General features: G+C 39.4%; 16 protein-coding genes across 16 annotated transcripts; 7 read left to right on the forward strand and 9 right to left on the reverse strand.

Annotated features, from left to right (window-relative positions):
* Positions 1-112: 112 nt before the first annotated feature.
* On the reverse strand, positions 113-970 carry NEMIN01_1953 (uncharacterized protein; the record flags this gene model as incomplete). Its single annotated transcript, XM_051477895.1, has 1 exon — positions 113-970. One exon carries the CDS (start codon positions 968-970, stop codon positions 113-115), a length of 858 nt encoding a protein of 285 aa, XP_051333855.1.
* A 47-nt stretch (positions 971-1,017) lies between these two features.
* Positions 1,018-2,784, forward strand: NEMIN01_1954 (integrin alpha FG-GAP repeat containing protein 1; the record flags this gene model as incomplete). Its single annotated transcript, XM_051477896.1, has 1 exon — positions 1,018-2,784. The coding sequence occupies one exon, from the start codon at positions 1,018-1,020 to the stop codon at positions 2,782-2,784; it is 1,767 nt and encodes a 588-aa protein (XP_051333856.1).
* A 221-nt stretch (positions 2,785-3,005) lies between these two features.
* On the reverse strand, positions 3,006-4,733 carry NEMIN01_1955 (replication factor A1; the record flags this gene model as incomplete). The annotated part of the gene is made up of 1 exon (XM_051477897.1): positions 3,006-4,733. One exon carries the CDS (start codon positions 4,731-4,733, stop codon positions 3,006-3,008), a length of 1,728 nt encoding a protein of 575 aa, XP_051333857.1.
* Positions 4,734-4,785: 52 nt separating this feature from the next.
* On the forward strand, positions 4,786-5,397 carry NEMIN01_1956 (uncharacterized protein; the record flags this gene model as incomplete). Its single annotated transcript, XM_051477898.1, has 1 exon — positions 4,786-5,397. The coding sequence occupies one exon, from the start codon at positions 4,786-4,788 to the stop codon at positions 5,395-5,397; it is 612 nt and encodes a 203-aa protein (XP_051333858.1).
* Positions 5,398-5,864: 467 nt separating this feature from the next.
* On the reverse strand, positions 5,865-6,065 carry NEMIN01_1950 (uncharacterized protein; the record flags this gene model as incomplete). The annotated part of the gene is made up of 1 exon (XM_051477892.1): positions 5,865-6,065. The coding sequence occupies one exon, from the start codon at positions 6,063-6,065 to the stop codon at positions 5,865-5,867; it is 201 nt and encodes a 66-aa protein (XP_051333852.1).
* Positions 6,066-6,199: 134 nt separating this feature from the next.
* On the reverse strand, positions 6,200-8,233 carry NEMIN01_1957 (uncharacterized protein; the record flags this gene model as incomplete). Its single annotated transcript, XM_051477899.1, has 1 exon — positions 6,200-8,233. The coding sequence occupies one exon, from the start codon at positions 8,231-8,233 to the stop codon at positions 6,200-6,202; it is 2,034 nt and encodes a 677-aa protein (XP_051333859.1).
* A 480-nt stretch (positions 8,234-8,713) lies between these two features.
* Positions 8,714-11,410, reverse strand: NEMIN01_1958 (uncharacterized protein; the record flags this gene model as incomplete). Its single annotated transcript, XM_051477900.1, has 1 exon — positions 8,714-11,410. One exon carries the CDS (start codon positions 11,408-11,410, stop codon positions 8,714-8,716), a length of 2,697 nt encoding a protein of 898 aa, XP_051333860.1.
* Positions 11,411-12,078: 668 nt separating this feature from the next.
* NEMIN01_1959 (uncharacterized protein) lies at positions 12,079-15,438 on the reverse strand (the record flags this gene model as incomplete). Its single annotated transcript, XM_051477901.1, has 1 exon — positions 12,079-15,438. One exon carries the CDS (start codon positions 15,436-15,438, stop codon positions 12,079-12,081), a length of 3,360 nt encoding a protein of 1,119 aa, XP_051333861.1.
* A 441-nt stretch (positions 15,439-15,879) lies between these two features.
* NEMIN01_1960 (uncharacterized protein) lies at positions 15,880-16,992 on the reverse strand (the record flags this gene model as incomplete). The annotated part of the gene is made up of 1 exon (XM_051477902.1): positions 15,880-16,992. The coding sequence occupies one exon, from the start codon at positions 16,990-16,992 to the stop codon at positions 15,880-15,882; it is 1,113 nt and encodes a 370-aa protein (XP_051333862.1).
* Positions 16,993-17,051: 59 nt separating this feature from the next.
* Positions 17,052-18,071, reverse strand: NEMIN01_1961 (uncharacterized protein; the record flags this gene model as incomplete). Its single annotated transcript, XM_051477903.1, has 1 exon — positions 17,052-18,071. One exon carries the CDS (start codon positions 18,069-18,071, stop codon positions 17,052-17,054), a length of 1,020 nt encoding a protein of 339 aa, XP_051333863.1.
* Positions 18,072-18,550: 479 nt separating this feature from the next.
* NEMIN01_1951 (uncharacterized protein) lies at positions 18,551-18,766 on the forward strand (the record flags this gene model as incomplete). The annotated part of the gene is made up of 1 exon (XM_051477893.1): positions 18,551-18,766. One exon carries the CDS (start codon positions 18,551-18,553, stop codon positions 18,764-18,766), a length of 216 nt encoding a protein of 71 aa, XP_051333853.1.
* Positions 18,767-18,871: 105 nt separating this feature from the next.
* Positions 18,872-19,291, forward strand: NEMIN01_1962 (uncharacterized protein; the record flags this gene model as incomplete). The annotated part of the gene is made up of 1 exon (XM_051477904.1): positions 18,872-19,291. The coding sequence occupies one exon, from the start codon at positions 18,872-18,874 to the stop codon at positions 19,289-19,291; it is 420 nt and encodes a 139-aa protein (XP_051333864.1).
* Positions 19,292-19,642: 351 nt separating this feature from the next.
* Positions 19,643-19,954, forward strand: NEMIN01_1963 (uncharacterized protein; the record flags this gene model as incomplete). Its single annotated transcript, XM_051477905.1, has 1 exon — positions 19,643-19,954. The coding sequence occupies one exon, from the start codon at positions 19,643-19,645 to the stop codon at positions 19,952-19,954; it is 312 nt and encodes a 103-aa protein (XP_051333865.1).
* A 421-nt stretch (positions 19,955-20,375) lies between these two features.
* Positions 20,376-20,792, forward strand: NEMIN01_1964 (histone H3; the record flags this gene model as incomplete). The annotated part of the gene is made up of 1 exon (XM_051477906.1): positions 20,376-20,792. One exon carries the CDS (start codon positions 20,376-20,378, stop codon positions 20,790-20,792), a length of 417 nt encoding a protein of 138 aa, XP_051333866.1.
* Positions 20,793-21,398: 606 nt separating this feature from the next.
* NEMIN01_1965 (Ras-related protein Rab-1A) lies at positions 21,399-22,004 on the reverse strand (the record flags this gene model as incomplete). Its single annotated transcript, XM_051477907.1, has 1 exon — positions 21,399-22,004. The coding sequence occupies one exon, from the start codon at positions 22,002-22,004 to the stop codon at positions 21,399-21,401; it is 606 nt and encodes a 201-aa protein (XP_051333867.1).
* Positions 22,005-22,491: 487 nt separating this feature from the next.
* NEMIN01_1966 (uncharacterized protein) lies at positions 22,492-24,567 on the forward strand (the record flags this gene model as incomplete). Its single annotated transcript, XM_051477908.1, has 1 exon — positions 22,492-24,567. One exon carries the CDS (start codon positions 22,492-22,494, stop codon positions 24,565-24,567), a length of 2,076 nt encoding a protein of 691 aa, XP_051333868.1.
* Positions 24,568-24,719: the final 152 nt, after the last annotated feature.

Consider the following 24,719-nt stretch of genomic DNA (forward strand, 5'->3'; position numbering starts at 1 on the left):
CATTCTCTTCTGAATTGTATTTATCCATTGGGCTGCAAAAATAAAAATAGAACAAACTGCAGAGCAACTGATTATATGAACAATAGAATTGATTGGTTTATTGTCGACTGTTTTATTTATTAATAACTAAGCCTTCTTTCATTTGCTCTGCCATCTCTTCATCGCTCTCTACTTCTTCCTCTCTTGCGTTATAATCGTACTCCATTGCTTCTTCGTCGTCTATGAATATCTTTGGGTTGTAAACGAACAGGTCTCTGCCTGACGGAAGAAGCTTGCCCAGCCGGATGTTTCCTTCTCTTACCTTCTCTTCTTCCTGTTTCTGCTCTATCTTCATTCTTTCTCTCTTCTCCTTCCACTGTTTGTAGATCTCTTCCGTCATTTTCGTGTGGATCTTTGGGAGATTGGCTCTCTTCTCTTCCAGCATCTCTTCCTGTGTGATTGAGTCTATCTCCTCTGCCTCTTCTCTCAGAATGTATCCCTCTGGGGGCGAGTGCTTACCTGAGCACGCATTTCCATTCGGACACACCCATTTGGGGTTGTGTTTTCCCGTTTTTAGTGCGTCAATGTAATGCTTACACACAGGCTTCTCCTGTTTCTCTGCCTCTTTCTCTTTTTTCTGCTCCTGTGCCACCACTGGAGAGCTCTGTTTCCTATTTACGTCGTGGCTGAACTTGCAGTTTTCTCCTTTTGAGCACTTTTTGTTTGTTTTGAAATTCACGCACAGAATATTCGCAGGGTCTGCGCCCACTGGCACCTTCTGCAGCACCTCGTACACTTCATACACCGGCTCCTCCGCCTTCTTTTCCTCTTTCTGCGGCTTTCCCTTGAGATACGACGCCTCGAGCGAAGATGCGAGCTTCTTCAGCTTTGCGCTCTTTCCCTTGTTCTTCATGCCGAACATCTGGTCTGCAACGAGTTTCTTTGCTTCCTTTGGCTTTATTTGCTCTTTTGTCTTTTCTTTCTTTGCCATGTAAAAATATTTACATCTCCATAAATAGTAGCAATTTGAAATAAATAATGTGGCCATGGAAGAAGAGCAAAGAAGAGTTTGTTGAATTTCAAAATTATTCTGCAATTTCCTCTGATTTCATCCCCCTCGGATACATCACAGACAACGAGAAGAGAAAGGTGGAAATCGTGGGCACAAACCACGAGAGGAGACAAATAGTAGTTGTCGCCCGAGAGAAGGACGAGTACACAGTGCGGCACAGGATAGACACTCCCATCGTGGTAGACTACATTGTGTCCATAGACATAATAAACAGAGAGAAAAAGAGAGAGTACATTGCCGTTTCAAGGATTGCAGGCGCAAAGACGGAAAATGAGCATAAAGGAGTCCAGCAGCACGTAAAAATAAAAACAAAAAATAGCCAGAGAGAGGAGAAGGTCCAGTACAGCATCACTAAAATAGATGAGACAGGACACACTCTTAGCCTAGGCATCTCTGACTCCATGCCTTTTCTGATCACGCACAAAGACCTGGACCCAGCCCTATTTGTACAGAAAGACGGAGAGACATTTTTCCTGGACATAGCTGAGAATGTAAAGTACAGCAGCAAAGAGCCGTTTGGAGTCCTAAGAAACAACCACTCGTCAGGATTTGTAGACGTAAGCGGAAATGGCATAGCTGATCTAGTCCTGGATACGGTAAAAAACGGAAAAAGAACAGTGGAAGTGTGGAGCACGAACAACGGCGAGTACACTCTTACAGGCTCTCTTGATATGAGCGATGAGAGCTCGGGGCCGTTTGTGTTCGGTGATTTCACAGGCACTGGCGCCATGGACATTCTGTATCTCTCGAATGATCAGCCGAGCATAAATATCATACCGAATATGCGCCCAGCATACTGCACAAATGGCAGCCAGACATCCACACCGCTTTTTACGCGCGATAAAAACAGTCAGAGCATTCCGTGCCTATTTAAATCAGACATAATGAAGGCCAGTAGCCAATCAGGGTACAGCGCAGAGGATAAAATAACGTATAATATCGAGGACATCAGTGAGTTTAAATTGTACGACTCAAATGGCCCTGTGTTCCCCAGTGTGCTGGACATAAATAGCAATACATACCCAGACATCATAGTGCTTGCGCAGAAAAACAATGCACCATCATTCCAGCCTTCGCTTTTTCTGAATGAAGGAGGCACTGGATTTACGCACGAAGACGCTTTTGATGAGCTGCCAGGGAAAGTGAAAATGGCGGCATTCTACAGGGAGGATAAGGGCGTGTGGAATGTTCTTGCTAGCTCATTGGTTGACTCTTCCAGCACTTTATTTATTTACAGAAATACATCGGATATCTCTGGATACTATCTCAGCATATCTACAAAAATAGAAAGAGAAAAAGGCTCGCATGTTCCTGCGATTGGCGCAAGCTATGCGTGCAGAATAACAGAAACAGGGCGGGTGATCGTTGGGTCGTATCCCGCCCAGAGCGGATATGTCACGATGCAGTCGCCTGTGACAGTGCTGGGTCTTGGGCGCACGAACGTATTTATCAGTTCTCTGCACTCTCGGGTTCCAAACGAAAAATACCGGATGGGAATAGCACAGGACAAGATAGTTCCTAACTCTGAGCTTATGATGGAGGTAACAAACAACCACATTCGGAACTCTTTGTACTTGAATGCAAACGCCTATTGGCCCATTGCTATCCCTGTTATTCTTACGATTCTTTTTACTCTGGTGATAATCACAGCGTACTTCTCCATGAAGACAAAAAGATACACAAAAAACAAAACAAAAAGAACGAGATACGATGTGACATTCGGAGCGCTCTAGGAAGAGCATACAATAAACACCAATATGATTTATTTCTTGTTGTGCTAGATAAAACTAAAGAGGAAGTTTATTGAAACAGCAGGATAGCCAGAGAATAGCAGCTATTTTTACTCTCATTACAGAAGGTATAATAACAAATATCTCTGCTATTTTTGCGTCTTTTGGAGTCTTTCTTCTTTTGGTTAGTTATTTTTTATTTATCACTTTGGTGCTGCTTTGTGCTATGCTTTCACAGTCTGCAGATATTGGAGAATGTTTCGCGACTCTTCGAGGTAGTCTACCTCCTTAATAGACACTGCGTTGTATCTCATCTTTGCCTCTCCGTTGTACATCGATTCTTTACCGCGTATTGTCATTACCACGTCCATTCCCTGGACACCTCCCACCATCTCCTGGTATCTGTCGTTGTCTTCCACCGAAATGTCGAACAGCTCTGCGGCCTCCACTCCTTTGAACAGCACAGTGGCTGTTTCATTGAACAAAGAGACCCATATCGATGACGTGTTGTCTGCGATTGAAATATTTGCGCTGTAGCAGTAGTTGCACTTCTCAAAGGACATTGCACATTTGTTGCAGTAGCAGGAGTCTGGTGATGCCAGGTCATAGTCCACCTTTTTGTTGCATCCATCGTTAGGACACGAGGTGTAGAATATCCCCTTCTCTGACAGGAAGAGGATGGTGCACATGACGGTTGCATACTCCATTGCTTCTGCTTTTACGTCTTCGATCTTTGCTATTCTTTTGTTTCTGTTTTTTCCTTCGCTTCTGTCTGATTTTACATCTTTCTCCATTTTGTCCTGGTTTCTGTTGTACCATCCACGGAGCCTGAACACTTCTGGCAGCTCGGGGTTGAAGGAAAGAATCCCGTCCCTGGTCAGGCTTATCTGCGGGTCGTTTTGGTACTCAGACACGCGCACGCCCTCCAGCAGAATGATGTCCCCTGGGGCACAGGCCATTTCGGCTGTGTCCTCCCACAGGATAAAGGGGACTGTGTGCTCTGACTCGTCTGTTACTCTGAGTGTTCTTTTCTTCATTGGCGTGTTGTCCTTTCTTCTTATAACTGTTTCTACGTCACCCACAGATACGACTGCCACCAGCATATTCACCGTTTCATTCACTTTGTCTCTGAGCATCGATACTTTTGCAAGCATTTTCGGCATTCTCACGGCGTTCTCTACTTCTGCTGCAAGGGTCACAGAGAACGTCTTGTCCGCGATGATTTCGTAGTCGTGCACGTCTTCATTAAATCTTTTGTTTGCTAGCTTCAGCACGCCTCCTGATATTTCGTATGTTTTGTATATCTGAACCTTCTCAAAGAACGTGTCGACAGTCTCTGTAAAGAACACAATGGCGCACTTTGTCTCCCCATCTGACACCACCAGGTTAAACACCTTTCCTGCTTTTCCATCGCGGGTGTACTCTCTTATCGGCGACTTGTTTATTACTTTCACCCGTATGCACCAAGATGCGTTCTGGAAGGGGTTTAGCTCTTTTATTGTTTTTACTTCCTTCTTTGCTTCTTTCATCGGAGTGCCCGTTACGTCATCTGTTTTCCGTTTTTGAATTTTCGAAGGGCTGGCTCCTATGCTCTCCCATGTGTTTGATCCCATGCTGCTGCTCCTGTGTATCTCTTCTATCTCTTTTATGTAGATAATTGCCTTTGCTGCGTATGTTCCTATCGTTCTTCCTCCTATTTTTATTATGTCCTGCTCTGATATCTTTTTCTCTTTTACGCTCTCGAGATACTTTGAAGAGAGCAGACACTCCTGCACTATGCTATCGTCTGTTACCACTATTCTTATCTTGTGTTGAGAGATTGAGTCGTCTGGTGTTGTAATGCTAACTATTCTTACGATTATTTCTTCGTGGCTCGCTGTGTCTTTGCTGTTCTTGAATGCTTTGCTTATGCATCCCCTCTTCACTTCTAAAGCCGCTTCCTGGATGTGCATGACGTGCAAAATTAAATTAAAAATAAAGAAATGCGAATATTTTAAGAAGCAGATGAAAAGCCTCACTCTCCAGCAGGAACAAGCAAAAAGTGAAGAAGCATTTCGAATTGGAGACAGAGTTGTAGTAGACAGAATATACACAGGCACTGTTAGATACGTAGGGCGCGTGGGCACCAAGAAACACAGCACCTTGGGCGTAGAGCTGGACACATCCAATGGAGAGAACAATGGAAGCAGAGCAGGGCGCGTGTATTTTGAGTGCAAACCGAGACACGGCGTGTTCAGAGAGTACAGAGACGTGCGGCCGTACAAAACACAGGACTACAACCAGACGGGGATAATAAACACAACAGAAGTGGAGGAAATACCGCACAACAGCAAGGCAGTCTCTGAGCTCATCAACGAGAACATGGAAATACAAAGAGAGCTGGAAGTGATGGTGAAAGAAAATAAAAAGCTGAAAGAAGAGCTGAAAGAGGAAAAAGAGAAAAGAAAAAGTCTGGAGGAGAAAATAGAGAAAATAGAAAGTAGAGAGGGTCTTAGGGAAAAGAGAAGAACAGAAGGAGTAGATAACAGCTCAGTGATTATCGGTATAGTCTCGGAGATAGTAAGCAGTATAAAAGAGAAGATAGAAACAGAAAATAGGATATTCCAGTGTAAATAAACGGAATGGTATAGCAAAGAATAGTACAGCAGTTGTCCAATGGATAGATTTAATAGTGGATTCGATCGTGTTGTTTTTATAAAGTAGAATTTATAGATATAGCTGATGGATGCTGATAGTAGCAGCTGAATAAGACTGATCTGTTGTGTGTTGGTGTATGAATAGAGTTTTTCTTACTGACTGATTCTTTCTGTATCTTTTTTTGATGCGGAAATAACAAATGCAGCAGAATGTCTGTTTTCAGATATCGTTGTAAACTGCAATGTTAGCAGTGAAAAAGTGTAGAAGACATAGCTGCAAAAAGAGCTGCATGGTTCAATAAATATCAGCATAAGAGATAAATGTTTTTACTTCTACCATTTATTTGCAAAGTGTTCTGTTTCTTTTTCTGTTTTTATCTTTTATTTGCTGTATTTCCACTGGTAAAATGTGTCTATAGTACATACACTCCGAGCATAGCTGTGAGACTATTGCTGTGTCTCTTTTACAGCCATCTTTATGCTATGTACTAGTATTTGTATGTATTCCTGCGATCCTTTTATTCGTATTATTGTGTATTCGCTGTTTATTTCCTCTGTTTGCAGACTGTGCTTTACTACAATCTTTTTTATAGCTGGAACGTCTCTTGCGCTGATAATTAGCCTATTTGTGTAGACATTTGCAAACATAAAAACATTTTGTGTTTTAAATTTTTGTATAAATAAATAACAGAGCCACTTTAGACAGGGTTGTTTGGCTAGCAGCTGTAAAAAGAATGAAAAACTTTTTGTTGCTTGAACTTCTCATGCTGCAGATATTTATTCTATTTGTTATCAAGGCGTTGCTGGTTGAAGGGTCTGTAAATCATAGGATGGGTTCTTGCAAAATGCTCTGCCAGCCTATAGCTATGTTCTAAACTTCTCTGACTTTCTTGGACTATTTTAGCACCACTAGAAGCATTCTTGTCTGGATATATCTCTATATTAATCCATATATATGACGGAAGCTTTGATTTTTCAGTACATCTGCTTTTCTTAATCGAAAAAGATCCTTCTTTTGATTTAATGATAAAATCTAAAGAAAAGCGTTTTAAATCACACATATTCCTGTCGCTGGCCTTGTCAAATTTAAACATCTTGAAACATACTCCGATGTTGTTTACTGGACTTTCGTCACTATTAGGCTCTTCTTTCTTGATAAGCTCATCTTTACTCATCAAGTTTTTTGCCGCACTCTTTACTATCTGCAGAATCTCATCAGCCTTGGCTTCTATTGACTTATCTTTAACATTTTCTAATTTTATGGCATACTCTATCCTAACTTCTGTAAGAAAATCCTGTACAGCCATGTTCAAGAATAAAGCTATATGTTCCTTTTCTAGATAGCTAAACTTTCTAAACACCATGCTAATCGTTTTTATCCTATCTATATTTCCAGTTTGCATGTTTTTTTTATATTTGCAAATCCAGTCTTCTAGACTCTTGAGCTCGCTATTTTTTGTGTTGTCTTTATTTTTACCCTCTTCTTTATGAGTGTTTTTATCTTTATTTTTAACAAACTCTTTCTTTTTTATGTGAATTACTAGATTCGTAACCTGCAAGTATCCTATAGGCGCAGTGCTGGTTGTGCTATTAGTTTTTCGCTTTTGTCTTTCTTCTGGCAGATACATTTTATTTAAAAGCTGTATAAGCATTTCGTCTTCTAGATTTACATGGAGATAGTAAATGTATGTATTTATGTTTTTGGATAGGTATCGAAATAAATTAAATGCATCCGAAGCAGGATAGCTTATATATGTTATTTTTATAGGCCTTCCTTCTCCTCTCTCTTTTCTTTTGTTGTTTATAGTTCTCATCTCAAATGGTGTGTTATTTAAACTGCATTCAAAATTATTAATCCCACACCCGCAGTCTCCAACAATTATTCTCAATACGCTAAAAAATGGCTCGATAAGAGAAACTACGTTGCATTTTTCAAAAGAATGTTTGCACATATTTGGTACAAAAACGTTCACAGACTCAGCTATCTTTATGTTCTTCACGTTTTCTATAACTCTGTCTTCTAAATCGTCAAAATAGACTAGATCATCAAGAACGAGAAAGTACTGCTTGTTTTTAGCAACCTCTTTCTCTTTATTTCCATTTTTCTTACAATTATCTGTTTCCTTCGCTTTATCGCATATAATTATTTTACTGACTATTTCTACTAAACACTCTATGTCAGAAATATCGACACTATAGGATTTATGTCCATCAGACATTTTTATGTGTATTTGTTTCATTTTTTCTTTTTCTATTTCTCTATATTCCAATAGTATTGATCCCGGAACAGGCTTATATTCAATGCTATTTTCTGTTGATAGCATTTTACTGTTTTTCAAGGCAATACTGCCAACATCAGACCTATTTTGTGACAAACTTTCATTTCTTGGCGGAGTCAATGGAGGTGTGTCGCTATACTGTGAACTATCGTCAAACTGCATGTTATTTAAAGATTCTAAAGATTCACATATATGCTCATCCTCTGCGCCCCTCGTGCTACTATAGACAGCAGCTTCTATAGCTTGGGGATTATTTCTATTCTCAAATTCACGTGCACTATCAATGCTGAAATAAACTCGATTCTCTCTTTGTAATCCTTGAGACAAAAGTCTTGCGTTTTCTGCTCGTTCTTCAGGAGATGTATAATATCCGCTAAAGATTGTGAAATCAACAGATCTTTCTGTTGTTAAGCCTGTATACGATTCATTCGAATATGATCTTGAAGATGGGTTTGTGTTCTGCTGGCCCTCTGCATTTGATGACGCGCTGTATTGGAACAGATTGAGTATCAATATAGCAAGTGTTTCCATTCGCATGCACAGATGCTTTTTTGTTCTCTTTATATAGCTGTTTTTGTTTGTTTTGAAGATTGAAATGTTTGTTTTTTAATCAGAGAATAGATGTGTGTAAACAAACAAATCTGCATTCTTAGTTTATGTTTGTAAAAGAATCATATAACTATAAACAAAAAAAGATATTTGCACACATGCAGCTGACTATTAATACGTGTTTTAAATTTAGCTGGTAAATATGAGCATAATAATCCTCTAGCAGAATTAGTACATTGAAAAAATAAAAATAAAATTGTACCTACAGACACACATGTAGCTTTTATTTTCTTTTTTATTTCCATTTATTCGAACATAAAGTGCATGTATATTACACTCTACAACACAACTAAGCAATTAAAATATTTATGTAGACAACATTGCTTATTCCTGTTTATTCTTTTGAGACATGAAAAGTAATACTAAGCATTGGTTCAATCAAACTCTATTCACTCTTCAGGTCTCCTTTTACTGGTTATAGCGCGAAATCAAAACATCGAGAACTTCGTTGTGTGCTCCTAAGCTGGACTTGCTGCTGTTCACATTTTGGAACACTATAAGCTCTACGTGCTTGTCAGGCTTTTCAGACACTGCTTCATCCAGCTCTTTCGATAAAGCTTCTAAGCTTCTCTTCATATAGGATTTTGCATCAGATGCTGCCTTCTTTTCGCCTGCTTCCTCTGCTATCTCCTTTTTATTACCTGATATCTTTAAAGCATCTAGCTTTTCGCTTGCTTTTCTGTATCTTTCATCTGCTTCTCTAAACTTCTTATCTGCTTCTCTTATTTTTTCCATAACTTCATCTTTGTCCTTCTTGATCTTATCTCCCTGGTCTTTCACTATCCACGTGTAGATTTTCTCTGCCTGGCTTTTTGTCTTTCTGTCTCCTGTATTATTATTTCTTAGCCAGATGCCCTGCAGAGTGCTGTCATTTCTATGCTTCCTCGAGCCTATTACATTGATAAAATGATTAAGCTTTCCTAAATTTTCTTTCCCTCTGAACTTTTCACTCGGTGCACAGTGTGTATACACATTTACGCCCTTTGTTATATCCACACTCCACGCTGCTTTGATGATCTTTCCTTCTTCGCTTGCTTGATAATCCATGATGTAGCAATCAAGATTTTCCCTCTTCTCTTCATCTGGTAGGATGTATAAATTGCTGTAGTATTTGTGCAAATTCGAGTATTCCTTCTTTTTGTACTTACTGTCAAACGTGTACACATTGGGAACCATGCGATCAAGCTCTATTTCTGCATCTATCTCTGCATGCGCATTCTCCTTAACAAAAGGGCCTAAGTCCACTGCATCCACCATCAAACGCGTAAGAAACAGCGGTATTCTAATGGTATTCTTGCTTTGCTGGATAAAAGGCCTAAACTCTGCAAATGTAAACTTTGTTTTTTCTAAATCTTCGTCAATGCGGTAGAACACTAGCTCGTATGCTGCTAGTTCTTTTGCTGTCAGCTTTCTTTCATCTTTCCTGATGTACGACCATTCTTTCGTTCTTTTTCTTACTTTGAATGGGTGCACAATGTCTGTCTCTATTTCATACAGCTTTTTTATATACTCTACTATGCCATCAACTGTGTGTAAATAGTGCTCTTCATTGCTGCCGTCTTTTTTGTATATGGGCATGCACACTCTTCTGAGCTGATGCATTGTGTTGTCCACATAGAACACGTGATAGTGCGGTTTTACATCTGGGGAAACATCCCATCTATCTATCTCAAATGAATATGTGTATCCGTAGTTCTGTATAGAAGAGCTATCTGGCTCAAATCCATAGATCATCTCGTATCTAACATATCTTTGATGTTTTATAACACACTTGCCCAACAAGACGTAGCTTTTACTATCGAAGACTGCTGCGTTCTCATAGAAATCTGCAAGAATCATGTATATATCTCTATACAGCTCAAACACTGTTGGCTTATGCTGTGCATCTTTCGCATATACATTCTGGAGAGCTATGTGAATATTTTTATACTCATTTTCTTTTTTTGTGGGATCATCTGAAGGCTCTCTTGCCAATGTGCATAGAGACAGCAGAACCTGTTGGGCCTGTTTATTTCTAAAAGAGTCTTGGAATATTTTGCTATTTTGTATGTGGTCTATGCCAACCCAGAAAAAGTCTTGGTGCATTTCAGGGAGCGCAAGAACCATGTGCACTGCATAGGCTAGTGCAGAATACTTTTCGTCTATCTGGCTGATCTTTTTCTGGTCTTCCAGCACCCCATAGTTTAAGTCCAGGTTTTTCCGCATATAGATATCACCCAGCTTTTCATCCCACACAGTTGTTGGGAAGCTTTTTATAGCTCTCAGCGGCTTGTGCTTTTCCATATATGCTAGCATGTCTTTGAACACACCGGGATAGTATCCCTTGAAACCCTCCACCAATTTTCTGCACGCATCTTTCTCATCTTTAAACAGACTTTGCAGCCCCAAGAGATCTTTGTTTTTTGTGATTACGTTCGTGCTTCTTCCTGCAATGAAGCACCATAGCGCATTCCGTTCTATTAGAAAGGCAATTTTTTCAGAGAAGTTTTTTATGCTTTTTCTGATCTTTTGTTGGTAGGAGTCCTTCATGATTTCGTAGGCCATGTAGTCACAAAAGTTATAAAAATTAAATCTGTACACTGTTTGGTGGTGTGTGTTGTAATTTGACCTTCTTTTGTTTGTGAGTCTTATCGTGTTCCATAGCTTGATGTTGAAGTTCTCTATTTTTTCTCCTTTCTTGGATGGGCTTTTAGGCATTTGCGGATGCTGGTTTTGAGCCACTTCTTTTTTCCTATTCTTTCGCGCTGGCTGAGAGTTGGATGCGTCGGAGTCACTCGTACTTTCTGCTCTTCTTTTTTCTCCTATATTTGGTTTAGCGCCATTATTTGTCTTGATACAGGTAGAAAGGATGGCAGATGCAGCATTCTCTTCTGTGGGCAGCAGAGGCAGAGTGTATGTATCCCTGAACTCTTCTATCGATTTTGACAGGTTCCATATATTACTACCTCTCATATCTGGCACAAACCAATCAAGATCTAAGCCCTTCTTCTCCACTGCTATATCCCCATACGAAAGAGCATTTCTACTTCCTCCGCACTTTTCGATAAAGAAAACATGCGCTATACTTACCACATCTAGCAGTTTCCTTATTTTCCAATTTTTCATATTAAAAATATCATTTTATTTATTTATATTTTTCAGTTGGGGCCTTGCTTTTTATGTGGCCTGACTGTGCATGCAGTTTTGTTGAAGTAGCTTTGCATTCTTGTTTATGTACATCTACAAGTAGTATGCAGCTGTCTGCTAGATAGTATTTGTACAAGCTCAAGATAAGTGATGGAGCTTTATCATCAAATCTTTTATGTTTTCCACTTACAATACTTACGCTGTGTTTGCGTACACCATTCTATCTATGACGAGAAGATTTTCTCTTCTTGTTGGCTATTTGATTTCAATTGGCCGTTTAAGTCTTATGAGCTAGAGTGTGTCTGTGTAGTCTACCTAAAAATAAAAATAAAAAGTAAAATTCTACATATTCATATACACTTAGTATTTATTTTCTTTTTCATTTTATTTTCATTCTAAGTTGTACACTTCATAATAAATCCAAATCAATTAAAAGAATTATACGTATATGTATATATTGAATAGTACTGCTAGCCTGTGTTCTATTCTCTTGTGATGTAAAAAGACTTGTGATAAGCTGGTAATCTTCCAGTTCATGTGCATTTATGAACTTTAGCGGACTATGCTAAAATCATAAAAGATAAAAACAACAATAGTAAGAATTAATTTAATCAAACTCTATTTATTCTTCATAGTTTTTGCCTTTGTTAGTAATAATATGTAATTAAGACATCAAGAATTTCATTGTGTGCTCCTAGATTGGACTTACTTGTATTTACATTCCGGAATACAATAAGCTGCACCTCTTCATCTGGCTTTTTAGAGAAGACTTTCTTTAGTTCTTCGCTCAAAGACTCTAGTTTTTTCTCTGCATTACGTCTTTCAACACATTTCTTATTTTTTTTTCTTTTCTCTTCATTTACTCTATCATCATTACATGATCTCATTGCAGCTACTACTTTACTTTCCTGAATATTACATTCTTCAGTTTTAATATTCAAAACTTTTTCTGCAGCTTCATGCTCTTTTCTGACTGTTTCCTCACTTCTTATTGGCTTCCCATAGGTCTTACTATCTACCTCCCAAATATATATTTTCTCTGCTTGATTTTCTGATTTGCTGTCTGTTACATTGCCATTTTTCAGCCAAATACTCTGCAGATTGCTATCTTTGTTGTACTCTCTTGACTCCAGTACGTTAATAAATTTTAATAGCTTTTTCGAGTTTTCTTTTTCTTTGAACTTTTTATCCAGAAAACAGCTTGTGTATGCAAATACCCCTTTCGTCATATCCACTGTCCATTCAACCTTGATAGCTTCTCCCTCTTTTTCAGACTTATACTCCATGACATAGCAGTCAAAGGTTTCTTTCTTTTCTTCATTGGTCGGTATGTACAGATTGCTGTAGTATTTATGTAAGCTTGAGTATTTTTCTGTACCATAGTCTTCATTAAACTTATACAAGTTGGGAGCAATAATTCCTTTAATTTTTAGCAGATTTATCTTTCTAAGCTCTTCTTGTGTAATAAAAGGTCCTATATGCACTGCATCCTGCATCAAATGCATAAGGAACAGTGGTACGCGGATGTTTTTCGTATCGTTTTCCTTTCGAGGAATGAACTTTGAAAATGTAAATTCGACTTTTGCTAGGTCTTCATCAATGCGGTAGAACACTAGCTCATATTCTACTAATTCTTTTGCTGTTTCGCTTTTGCCTTCTTCTTCAATTTGCGACCACTTTCTGGTTTTTTTATTTACTTTAAACGGATATATAACATTAGAATTTTTTCCTATTTCATATAATTCTATTATGTGTGCTGTTATATCGTTAATCGTGTGTATGTAGCTCTCTTCTCCAGTATTTTCGTCGACATATATGGGCATGCATAGCTTTCTGAGTTGGTGGGACTCATTGTCCACATAGTAAACATGATAGTGTTTTTCTACATCAGGTGAAATGTGTCTTACTTTCAGATCTAAAGAATATTTAGGGTCACTCGGCTCTGAAGAATCTTTAGGGTCATCCAGCTCTGAAGAATATTTAGGGTTACTGATCCGTTTAGAAGAGCTTTCTGGCAGAGATACTAGCGTTGCCTCACATTTAACATTCTTTTGGTGTTTTATAGCTGATTTGCCTAGCAAAACATATTTGTTATAGTCAAAAACGGTTTCTCTTACATAGAAATTTGCAAGAATTATGTGTATGCCTCGATAAAACTTGGCTACTGTTAGCTCTTTCTGCGCGCCCTTCTCGTATATGCTCTTAAAGGCAGTGTATATATCTTCATATGTTTTTTCTATTTTTTGTATGTTCTTTGTCGGCTCCTTTTCCTTCGCCAGCACACATATAGACACCAGAACACTATGCGCATGTGCATTTCTAGTTGAATCTATGTATATTTCGGTGGCTTTTATAAAATCTTCGCCAATCTGTGAGAAATCTTCCTGTATTTCCGGAAGCGCTAGAATCATGCGCATAGCATAAGCTAGGGCAGTATACTTACTATTTATCTGGCTAATTTTATCTTGATGTTTCACTCTTTCAGAGTTTAAGTCTAGGCTTCTCCGCATATAGATGTCTCCCAAGGTTTCATTTCGCTTATTTTGAAGCAAATCTTCGGTAGCTCTCATCGGTCTGTGCTTTTTTATATATGCTAGCAGGTCTTTATACGCATCAGGGTAATATCCTTTAAGACCCCTTACTAATTCTCTATATTTCTCATCTTCCTCATTATTATGAGCAAATAGACCAATCATCCACATATAATCTTTTTGTTTTGTGCCTATATGTGTAGACCTGCATGCATTGAAGTACAAAAATGGATTCTGATCTATTTTATCAGCAATCAAATTAGAAAATTTTACTATATCTTCTCTAGCTGTTTTTTGATATTCGCCGTCTCTTTTTGCTTTAAAGGCCGCAAAGGCATCTAACCCACCATACTCTTTTTTACTGTCTGCATATACTGTTTGATGGCATGATTTAGGGCCTGCTCTTTTTTTATCAGTCAATCTATACTCATTCCACTGTTTAATGGTAAGTTTTTCTATTCGAGTTCTTGATGTTTTTACAGGATTATTTGATTGATTTATCTGGGTTAGCGGTTTATATGGTCCCAGGTTATCCTCAAATATACGCTGAGAGTTGGATACATCTATGCCGTCTTCTCTTCTTTGTATTTTTACAGGTGGTGTAAAATTATCTTCTGATTGTTCTCGGGTAGAAGGGATCCTACTTACACCTTGCTGTTCTATATGCTGTTGCCCTAAACCCTGCTGCCCTATATACTGTTGCCCTCTTGCACTTGGTCTATACGTAACCCAATGCCCAGTACGATTTGAAGTAGATTCAGATGGATTAGCAACCCATATAGCATTTGTACTATCACTGCTAGATGGCCCTGACATAGTATTTACTACATTAAATGCATTCATACCTACACCTTGCTGCCCTATATACTGTGCTTCCATTCTCTGTTGTTCTGCAAACGGATTTCTATTTTGGGCTGTATTATATTCACCTGGTTCAAGGATAATGATTTCATCATCATCCCTTCTAGCTCCTTCATTTTGTTGATTATGCACAGTATGCACTGGATCAAAGGCATTTCTACTACCACCAAAGTTTTCTGTAGGTTGTGGGTGTGTTGCATAGACACCACCAAATTCTTCTGTAGTTGTTGGTGGATTCCATGCATTATATTCATTCTCACTTGTCACAAGATCATCAAAGAACACATCATCATAGTCCATCATCACTACACCATCAGTGTCAGATGGCCCAGGGACACCATAATCATATAACGGATTAAAGAACACATTATCATTGCTTTCCATCACTACATCTTCACTTCTAGATGTCCCAGGGACACCAGCACCTACTGCATTGACTGGAGTTGGTTGGCCGTCTATTGCATCGTGCAAATTATTTTCGTCTATACATTGGCCTATAGCATCCCATAAGCTTTCGTCACCACCTGCATTTCCACTTCCTCTGCACTGTGTGGCAAAGAAAATAAGTGCTATGCATGCCGCATTTACTATTTTCTTCTTTTTCTGATTTTCCATGCTAAAAACATCATTTTTTTATTTATAGTTTTTCCGTTAGAGCTTCCCCTTTCTTTTTTCTGATTCGTGCCTGCACTTTCGAATAAAATAAAAATAAACATTGCCATAGTAGCCAGGATGTAAATAAATCACGTTGCTTGTTCAGCTGAAAATGTTTCCTATAATCCTGTAAAAGAAACTTCATAATACACTGACTGGAAGTTCTTTTGCTTTTCTTCCTGCAGACCTTTGGCCAGCATATTCTCTTTCTACCAATAAGGATGTAAACCAATTAGCTTACAATAAAAAATGCTAGGAAGATGGCTATTCTACAGCCTAATAAAATCAACAGTACAGATGGACACGTGCTTATCTATAAACAATTCTGTAAAATTTTTATCCCTCTCCAAACATTCCAACTACCATAAACACTTTAATTTTTATTGTTCTATCTCATATAACTTATCTCTGCTCTTTTTCTATCTTCGCTGCTTTGTCTTTGATTAGCAACAGGTGAAAAGCTTTTTCATTCAGTACTACTCTCTCTAATCCATCGTATTCGCACTTAAGAAGCAGCACATCTGGTAGCTCAGCCATCACTAGGCTATCTGTGGCCATGGGAGTGGATGGGCAAGAGAAAGGAGAGAGTGGAGACAGGTGATTGTTTTTTAGAAGGATGCACATTGCCTTGAAATAGTCTGCCATATTGTATTTTCCGTTGTGATTCTCTACTATTGACCTGATGCTTTCAATGTTCACTATTCCTATTCTGATTCCTTCTATTTCTATAACAGAGGGATTTGCTACCATCTCTACCCCTTTTCTTACCACCTTATCATGCACTGCTGTGCTATCGATTGACCACGGGAGCATGAACTGCGGATAGTCTGCTTCATCAGGGACTGCATAAATTTTATTGGAAATATTAAAATGGCTATGGTTCAGAGGAGAGCTTAGCAATATAATAGGTGCATTCTCTGCTGCGTCTTTAATGCTTTCTGAGGTAGGAATAACAATGACTGCTTCTTCCTTATCCTCTTTTTTACTTTTATACTCCGGCGTAACTAGTAGATTACAGTGGGGATGGGTGGCGTCTATTGCATCCAGGGTGTGTATTATTCTTTTGGCTACGAGGTGGTTCTCTGCTGTTTTTTCTCCTAGCACTCCTATGACTATTCCCTCTACTAAGTACTCGCTTGTGTCTGGGGCTATCAGGACCTTCACTCTTTCCAGGACAGGGCTTTCCAGGTAGTACTCCGTGTGCTCCTGCACACTGCCCAGCTTACTGCCGCTGTCCTGGATATTTTCATCGTTAGCATCTGCTCTTTTTTTGTGCACAGTGTCTATTCTATCCTGTACAATGCTTTCGTAGTTTATTTTTCTGCTTGCACTAGAGTAGCTACTTAGTATCCTTTGTTTATTGTATCTTATCTCCAGAGTGCCAACAAGAAAGATTTCTCCTTCCATCAGATACTCAGTGTATCTGTAGCTCTCTCTTTCTCCGTACGCTCTGATGCCCTTGCTGAGTACCTCGTATCTATTGTTATATGTGCTGGAATATTGTATGCTGTACATAATAAATAAAATATTATTTTGCACTTTTATGCGGACACTGTGCAGTAAATAATAAGTCCTTACTTAACGTCGTATTTTCTTTCCGTTACCTCTGTTCCTCGTACAGACAGCTTTATTAGCGTAGTGTGGCTTATCTTTACATCTGCATCTTCTTTCTTCACGTATTTTACAACTGCCCTGATTGTATGCACATCTGCCACTAGGAGGACTTTTTCCATGCTCTCCACTGCCGCTAGGATGCTCTGCGGGTCGGTGCTCTCTATTTCTGTGATATGTACAGGAGTGCTCTGGGTTCGCCCCTTGATCGCTGTGTTTATTATTTTGTTTTTTGTTTTTATGATCTGCGTGATGCCGTGCGCCTGAAGGATATTTACCGCACACATTCCTGAGAACAGAAACAGCACATACTTGCTCTTTATGCTCTGCAGAAGAGCTCTAAGAACTTCCAGGGCCTGCGCATCTGCTGTGAAGAAAAGAGAGTATCCGCTATTTATTACGCACAGACTGGTGAATCTTGTGAGAAGGAAGAGCTTGTTCACTATCCTTAGCTTGTTGCAGTTGATGATCGCCTTCTTTATCATGCACAGAAGGACCAGCAGCTTCTCCTTATAGTTTTTGCAGTGTCTGTACACATGCCCTCCTATTTGTATGCTCTGTGTGCTGCTCACTGGCTCATTCTCCGTACTTACCATGCTGTGTGCACTGTTTGCTGTCATTGCATCCTCATTTCCTGCATACTGTGCAGCATATCCTGTCTCATCCCCTGGCTCCTGCACGACTAGAACGTACTTTGTCTCTGTGCTGTACTCGGCTGTGAAGTACTCTTCTCTCCTGTGCTCTATTTCATTCAAAAGAATGATGCGCTTGGCCTTGGATATCTTTATGAAGCACTCTCGGCACTTCAGCTCGTTCGGCGATATTCCGTTGTAATTTGGGTTTAGAAGAGAAATGGAAAGGCCTTCCATCTCCAGGGAGGCAACAAGCTGGTTTCTTTGCTGGAAGAGATACTTTAGGCTCTTGAACAGATAGCGGGCTATTTCCTCTTTTATTCCTTCTATTATTATTATTACCTCCGGCATAAAAAGAAATGAAAATAATACTGCCAATAAATAGAAGAGAAAGCGTGGCAGATAATGGCACAGAGGCGGGATATGCAGCACAGAGCCCTGTAAGAATGGACAGAGAGACAGTAAATAGCATGCACAGCATACTAAATAGCGCGTCCAAGTCTATAATATACGATAAGGTGTGCAGCAAGTACACGCTCAGTCTGGGGGATGAGAGCGCACAGATATTCATAGAAGACAAAAAGATGGATCCATTCATTGCCTTCCTTGTGGACATGAAGGTGCCCATTAGTAAGTGAGCAGTGTGCAGTATATACCAGCAGTAAGTACACTTGTGCGAGAATTTGTAGTAGATATGATGATAATACGGCGCATGCAGTGGTACTGAGTGTGCATCAGTAACAATAGACTGTGTGCGGCAAGTAATGGCAGACACTCGCATTAAGTGTGCCCTGTGCACTAAGTAAGTGCTGATTTTTATTTTCTGCTCTATGCTGAATATTTACCAGATCCTCGTGCAGTCGCTAAATAGTGAGGTGTGCGTGAGATATGTGCACAACAAGGAAATAAAGACAGCCACAGGAATACTGCACAGCCTAGATGAGCACCTAAATATTGCACTGCGTGCAGATAACGCTGTCACTATATTCTACACAAAATATATCATAGAATGCATTGTGAGTAAGAGTACAGAGCACAGTAAGTAGTACCAATAATAGGCAGCAAGTATTCTCTGAGTAATATAAACGCACTGTTTAGCAAGTGCTGGCAATAAATACCTCTGCATAATAATTCTGTGCTTATTTTATTTTATGCTTGAAAACGACGAAAGAAAGGCCCTTCTTACATTCCTTCGCTCCATTCCTGTCCCTCCCTGCAAGCCCTCCGCTCTGCAGGTGTCTCACGTCCCCACCATTCCTCACACCGCCCCCCTTCGCACTGCTGAGCTAGCCACTGACCCGCTGCAGAATATACTGCCCGCAGAAGAGAAAGTGCTGTCACACGAGGTAAAACACAAGGTGTCGCTGTTTAAGATACCGTCGGTAGTAAGAATAAGCGCGGCTGCCATTCAAATAGAGAACAAGTCGTTTCCGTACAGAGTCACAACCATACGGCTCACAGATATAATAGACATCGCACACAAAGAAGACAAAACCACAATAAAATATCAAAGCAAAGAGAAAACAAAAAGAGAAATAATCTATTCGAAGATGCTGTCAAGATACATTTAATATTGCCATAGAGGGCAATGCTGTCTCATAGGAACATATTAAAACAGTCAGCAATACTACACAGCATAGTAAGTAGCAGTATTCTCTTCATGCACAGCAGTGTAGTATTCTAGCACAGTATAGACACAGAGCACTAATGCCCATGATACAGTATTTCTTGTATGTTAATATAAGAGAAAAATCACAGTGATAAAGAGAACAGAATGAGACATATACTCTTTATTATTAGCAGGCTGCCAACGCCTTCCTATAGAAGAGACTCATCGCGTAGATCGTCTCCTATTATTTTGGAATAGTTCACGATTTTCGAATGGAACAAGAGCTTTACTGCCTATCAGTACAAAAGGGAAAATGAAAATAACAAAAACAAAGAAAGCAATAACATACAAAATAGTGTTCATTATCCTATCTCTGAAGTATTTTGAAAATAAAAAAGAAAATAAAAAGCCATTGAGAGAATCAAATATCACAAGAGATATTAGTACACTATTTCCCAATGTAGATATATTGCCTTCTATACAGAGGATATTTCCTAATATAGTCATATTAACTCATGTACATCACCTGTCCAAACCGCTCCAAGTGTATCCTCTTGTAAGAGAATGCGCGTCCAAACAGCCAATGACAGCACTGCAGTGGCCAATAGAATTAGTGCATTCTTAGATGCTCTATTGCCATCCTGCTATATCCCTTCTTTCTCTCCTTATAACTAGCCTGCTCTTCTACCTTATCTCTTGTTCACTACCTCACTATACTTCTCTTTGTTTGTAGGTGCAGAATAGTTGCTAAATGTCCATGTACTTTCCCGCTCTTATTCTCACTAAAGTAAAACCTGGAATAAAAATACTCAACTACAAACAAGTCCCAGAAAAAGCCATTTCCGCTTTCAATTTTCTTTGGATTATTAAAATTAAAATTGGAATATCGAAATTAAAAAATAAATTAAAGAGTCTTTCTATTTTCTTTTTCTTTTTGTTTTATTGTTTATTTGTTCTATGCTTTCTTTCTATTGGTTCTTTCTCGGTCTGGATCCTTTCCTTTGTTTATTTTTTATTTATGATTCTTCTAAAACAACCCCTGCAAAATGGCAAGAACAAAGCAGACAGCGAGAAAGTCAACCGGAGGAAAAGCACCAAGAAAACAACTGTCCACCAAGGCAGCAAAGAAGAGCACAACCCCCGCAGTAGGAGGAAGCATCAAAAGGCCGCACAGATACAGAGCAGGAACCGTAGCACTGAAGGAAATCAGAAGATACCAGAAGTCCACAGAGTTGCTGATCAGAAAGCAGCCATTCCAGAGAATGGTGAGAGGAATATGCCAGGAGTTCAAGTCAGACTCCCGTTTCCAGGGGAGTGCTCTTGCATCCCTCCAGGAAGCCACTGAAGCATTCATTATTGGTCTATTTGAAGATGCAAACGATTGCGCCATACACGGAAGAAGAGTGACAGTCATGCCACGAGACATCCAGCTAGCAATGAAAATACGAGGCAGGTACAGATAGTTAACAAATCAGTAAAAAGCAAATCATCAATGTTTTATTTATTTATGTTCATTTATTCGAGAGAGTGCAGGAGTGGCAGGAGTGCAGGGTAGTAGCAAGAGGATTGGTGGGAGATCTAGTAGATGGGTAAGATGAGCAAAACAATAAAGCAGGCAATAGACCGATCGAATGTAGCACTGGAGGAAGAGCAATATGGGAGTAGAAGGAGTAATTAAGGAATTAATTAGAAATTTAATTTGCAGAGAATTTAATGAGGACAGGAGAAGATTTACTAGCAAATGAAAAAATAAATGAAAAATAGAATTAAAAATAAATTAAAATGCAAATGAATTTTATTGAATCTATGATAGGATTATGGCCATAGCCTAGACCACCTGATAAAATAACTAAGCATTCATCCATTCAGCACTCTATCTGGTGGAGAATTCAGGAGCCCATTTAATAGATAAGAATATCAATTTGTGAGAAGAAAATCCATCTAGTATCTCATCTAGTGGCTAAAACTCCATCTAAAAATCAAAAAACAGCACAGTGAGTGCCAAACAGATCATCCAATAGCTAGCAGTGTTCATTCAGCATTCTATCTAATACTTTATCTAATAGCCATTATCCTATGCAACACCATCCCTGTACACTTTCATCACTTTCTATATTCACTCTTTCTTTTCTTTTTTCAGGGGGAGACTCCTTCATTATGTGCTCAGCTATTTCTTTGAAGGCCTCGGACACGCCTTCTCCTGTTTTGGCAGACACTTTGGTGTATCCGATTATGCGCAGTGTGTCTGTTTTATACTTTGATACGAAGTTGTCCATTTCTTCGTCTGTTACCGTGTTTTTTTCTGAGTCGATCTTGTTGCACAGCACAGATATAACTATGGTGCTGCTGATGTTGTTTCTTATCTCGCTAATCCACCCTTTTAGATCGTTAAAACTGTCGGCATCAGTGATGTCAAAGACCAGCAGTATTCCGTTTGCGTTTCTGTAGTAGCTTGATGTGATAGTTCTGAATCTCTCTTGGCCCGCAGTGTCCCACAGCTGCAGCTTAACCATCTTTCCATCTATTTCAATATTTTTCATTTTAAAATCTACTCCAATGGTTGTGCCATATGTCTCCTTGTAAATGCTGTCTGTGTACCGCAGCAGCAGACACGTTTTCCCCACACCGCTGCTTCCTACCACTAGAATCTTGAAAAGAGCATACTCTTCATGCATGGATAATAAAAATAAGCAAACACGAATAAAATAAAAATAAAACACGGACAAAAAGAGATGGCGGAAAGAGCAGAAAAGCAGATGTAAAAATAACACACAATAATTTTGATTTTTCGTTTATTTATTGGTACAGATAGGATAAATAGCAGCACACTCTATGCAAGTGCCCACAATTACAGAGTGCATCATATGTACACACTGTCTGTACTTACAGAATGTGTTCTATGTATCTGCTGCAGTAAATTCTTTCGCTATACGCATGTACAATGCACTATCTAGTACTGTGTGTTTTTATTCTCATTTAGTGATGTACTCAGTGATTTGAAAGAGATCCTGATGATTTGGTCATTCTGAAACTGTCTGAAATCATGGCGAAATGTGCACCTGCACGAATAAGAATAAAGTGCAGAGTGTGCAATATTAAAAATAATGAAATGTGAAACACGGAAAATGAAACAGAATTTAAGAAACACAATGCAGCACCGCAATGGGATACGAATCACTGGGAAGCACAGTAAGACACGCCCTATTGAAGTATGCAGTCTTGGAAAGGATAAGTATATGGGAGTTTAGCGAGTGGGATGCCGTGTGGATGACTGCCCTTTCGTCCACCAGGATGATACTTACAGTTATTATATCCACGGTTATTGCCGTTGTGTGCCTAGCGCTTATCATTCTGAGAAAGCGCGAATTCACACAGAAAGACACTTTGTGCGCCTTTGTGTTCATGGTTGTGTCTATCTTTCTCCTTGAAAGCGTTCAAAAAATGCTGAAAATAGACGTAGCCTTGGACACAAGGTACAAAAATGTGGAAATATCCATTCCATTTTCTCCGCTGATTGTTAACACACCCGTCAACAGACAAAGACTGTGCAGAAATGATCTAAACGATACCCTGGAAAAAACAACCGATCAAATGAACATGGGGGACAGAGCAGCAGAAGCATACAGGAAATTGGTCAGAGAGAACACCCTGAAAAAAAGACCGCCTATAGACACATCAATGGTGTCCCCTTCTTTTGTGAATGGCTCCAGTAACATGGGCAGTGTTAGCATGGGCGGTGGCAGTGCCCTGCAGCCGATGAAAACAGAGTATTGCATCTTCAAAAACAATCAAAATGAAAATCAAAAAAATTGCACAAACTGTTTGGTGCTTGAGGAAAACGAGTTCAACGAAGCAAAGGCAGACCTGCAGTACATCGACAAGGTGAACAGAGAGTACCAGGACATTGAGCGAAGCATTGATGTGAGCAAAAACCAGTACAGAGAATACTCTGTGGACTTAATGAATGGGTTCAAAAACTTTAACAAAGTGTCTTATTTCGCCAGAGAAGAGCTCAGCACCATAGGAGTAGACTTCAACACGATAGAGCAGGGTATACTCTCTCTTGTGAATAAATACGAGAGCATATTTGCAGGAACAAGCAGAAAAACAACACAGCTCCGAATGGCCAACGACTCTGTCTGTGTGAGTATCAGCAATGTGCGCGTAGTGGTACCGGAAATGTTCAAAGTAAAGACGCGAAGAATAAAAAAAACAATAGTCACAGAAAAAGAAGGAAACCATCCGGCACGAGGCCTGGTTATTACGTCAGGAGCAGTGGAGTCTTTGGAGGACAGCTCCAGCGATCGATTTGACAAAAGAGCTTTGTCAGTCGACGACGCAGTTCATGAGATGGTCAAAAGCAACGCAAATTTGCCAAATAATATCATTGCGCAAAATGGCTCTTACTCTTCCGGATACAACAGCGGTAATCCTTTCTTCAACTCCCTAAACTACGCCCTTATCACTACAGAAGTTCTGATATTTATTCAGGTGTTCCTTGTGCTAGGTGTGATTATTGCAATTGTGCTTGACAGAAAATGGCTGTACTTTGTGTTCTACACGGGTATGTGTGTTTCTCTTATTTTCAGCTTGATTTTGGGATTTATTGCGCTGGTGAACTCAACAGCGCTTGCGTCGATATGCGCAAATGGCCTGAAGTGCGAGTCGCAAATGTTTCAGGCACAGGAGAATGTTAAAACGCTTTCTGGAATAATAGATATGCCTGAAATGGTCCTCAAAGAGTCGATCAAAAGATCTACAGACCATTTGCAGAGACAGATCAACATCGTGCTAACCAGCAACACAGCAGAAGACATCCAAACCATATCGGCACAGCTGGACAGACTCTTCCAAGTCAGAAAAGACTTCAACAATCTTGTCTCCACAAATCCGCACAGAAATATGATAAATCAGAGTGCGATATATGCAGCAGCGGATAGCATGAATAGCAGTTTGAACAACATAAAATCGCTTGATAGAAAAATAAGAAGCAACCAATGGACAGACACATTCAAGAAGCTGTCACAGATAAGCGTCCTTTTAACAGCCACCACAAACAACAGCAACATAAAAAGAAGACAAACTCTCTCGCAACTCTCCAATGGAGTGTCTCCAACAGATGTGTCATCGTGTGAGGGTAAAGAAGCATCAATATGTAAACTAAAGGAAAGATCAGACTCTCTGTTCATAGGCCTGTGCCTATTCGCAATCCTCCTTCCAATACTAATAGCCATATGAGCACGTTTATCACCTGCTTAGTTGCCACTATTCTACGATATCACACAATGCTTACAATTTTAAAATAAAAACAGCTTACTATACTCGAATTGTCCTGTACTTTTTATTTTTATTTTCACTTTTATTTATTCTTGGAATACTAGTAAATTCAT

The sequence above is a fragment of the Nematocida minor genome (assembly GCF_024244105.1).
Source record: "Nematocida minor strain JUm1510 chromosome Unknown 7758, whole genome shotgun sequence".
Taxonomy (NCBI): domain Eukaryota; kingdom Fungi; phylum Microsporidia; genus Nematocida; species Nematocida minor.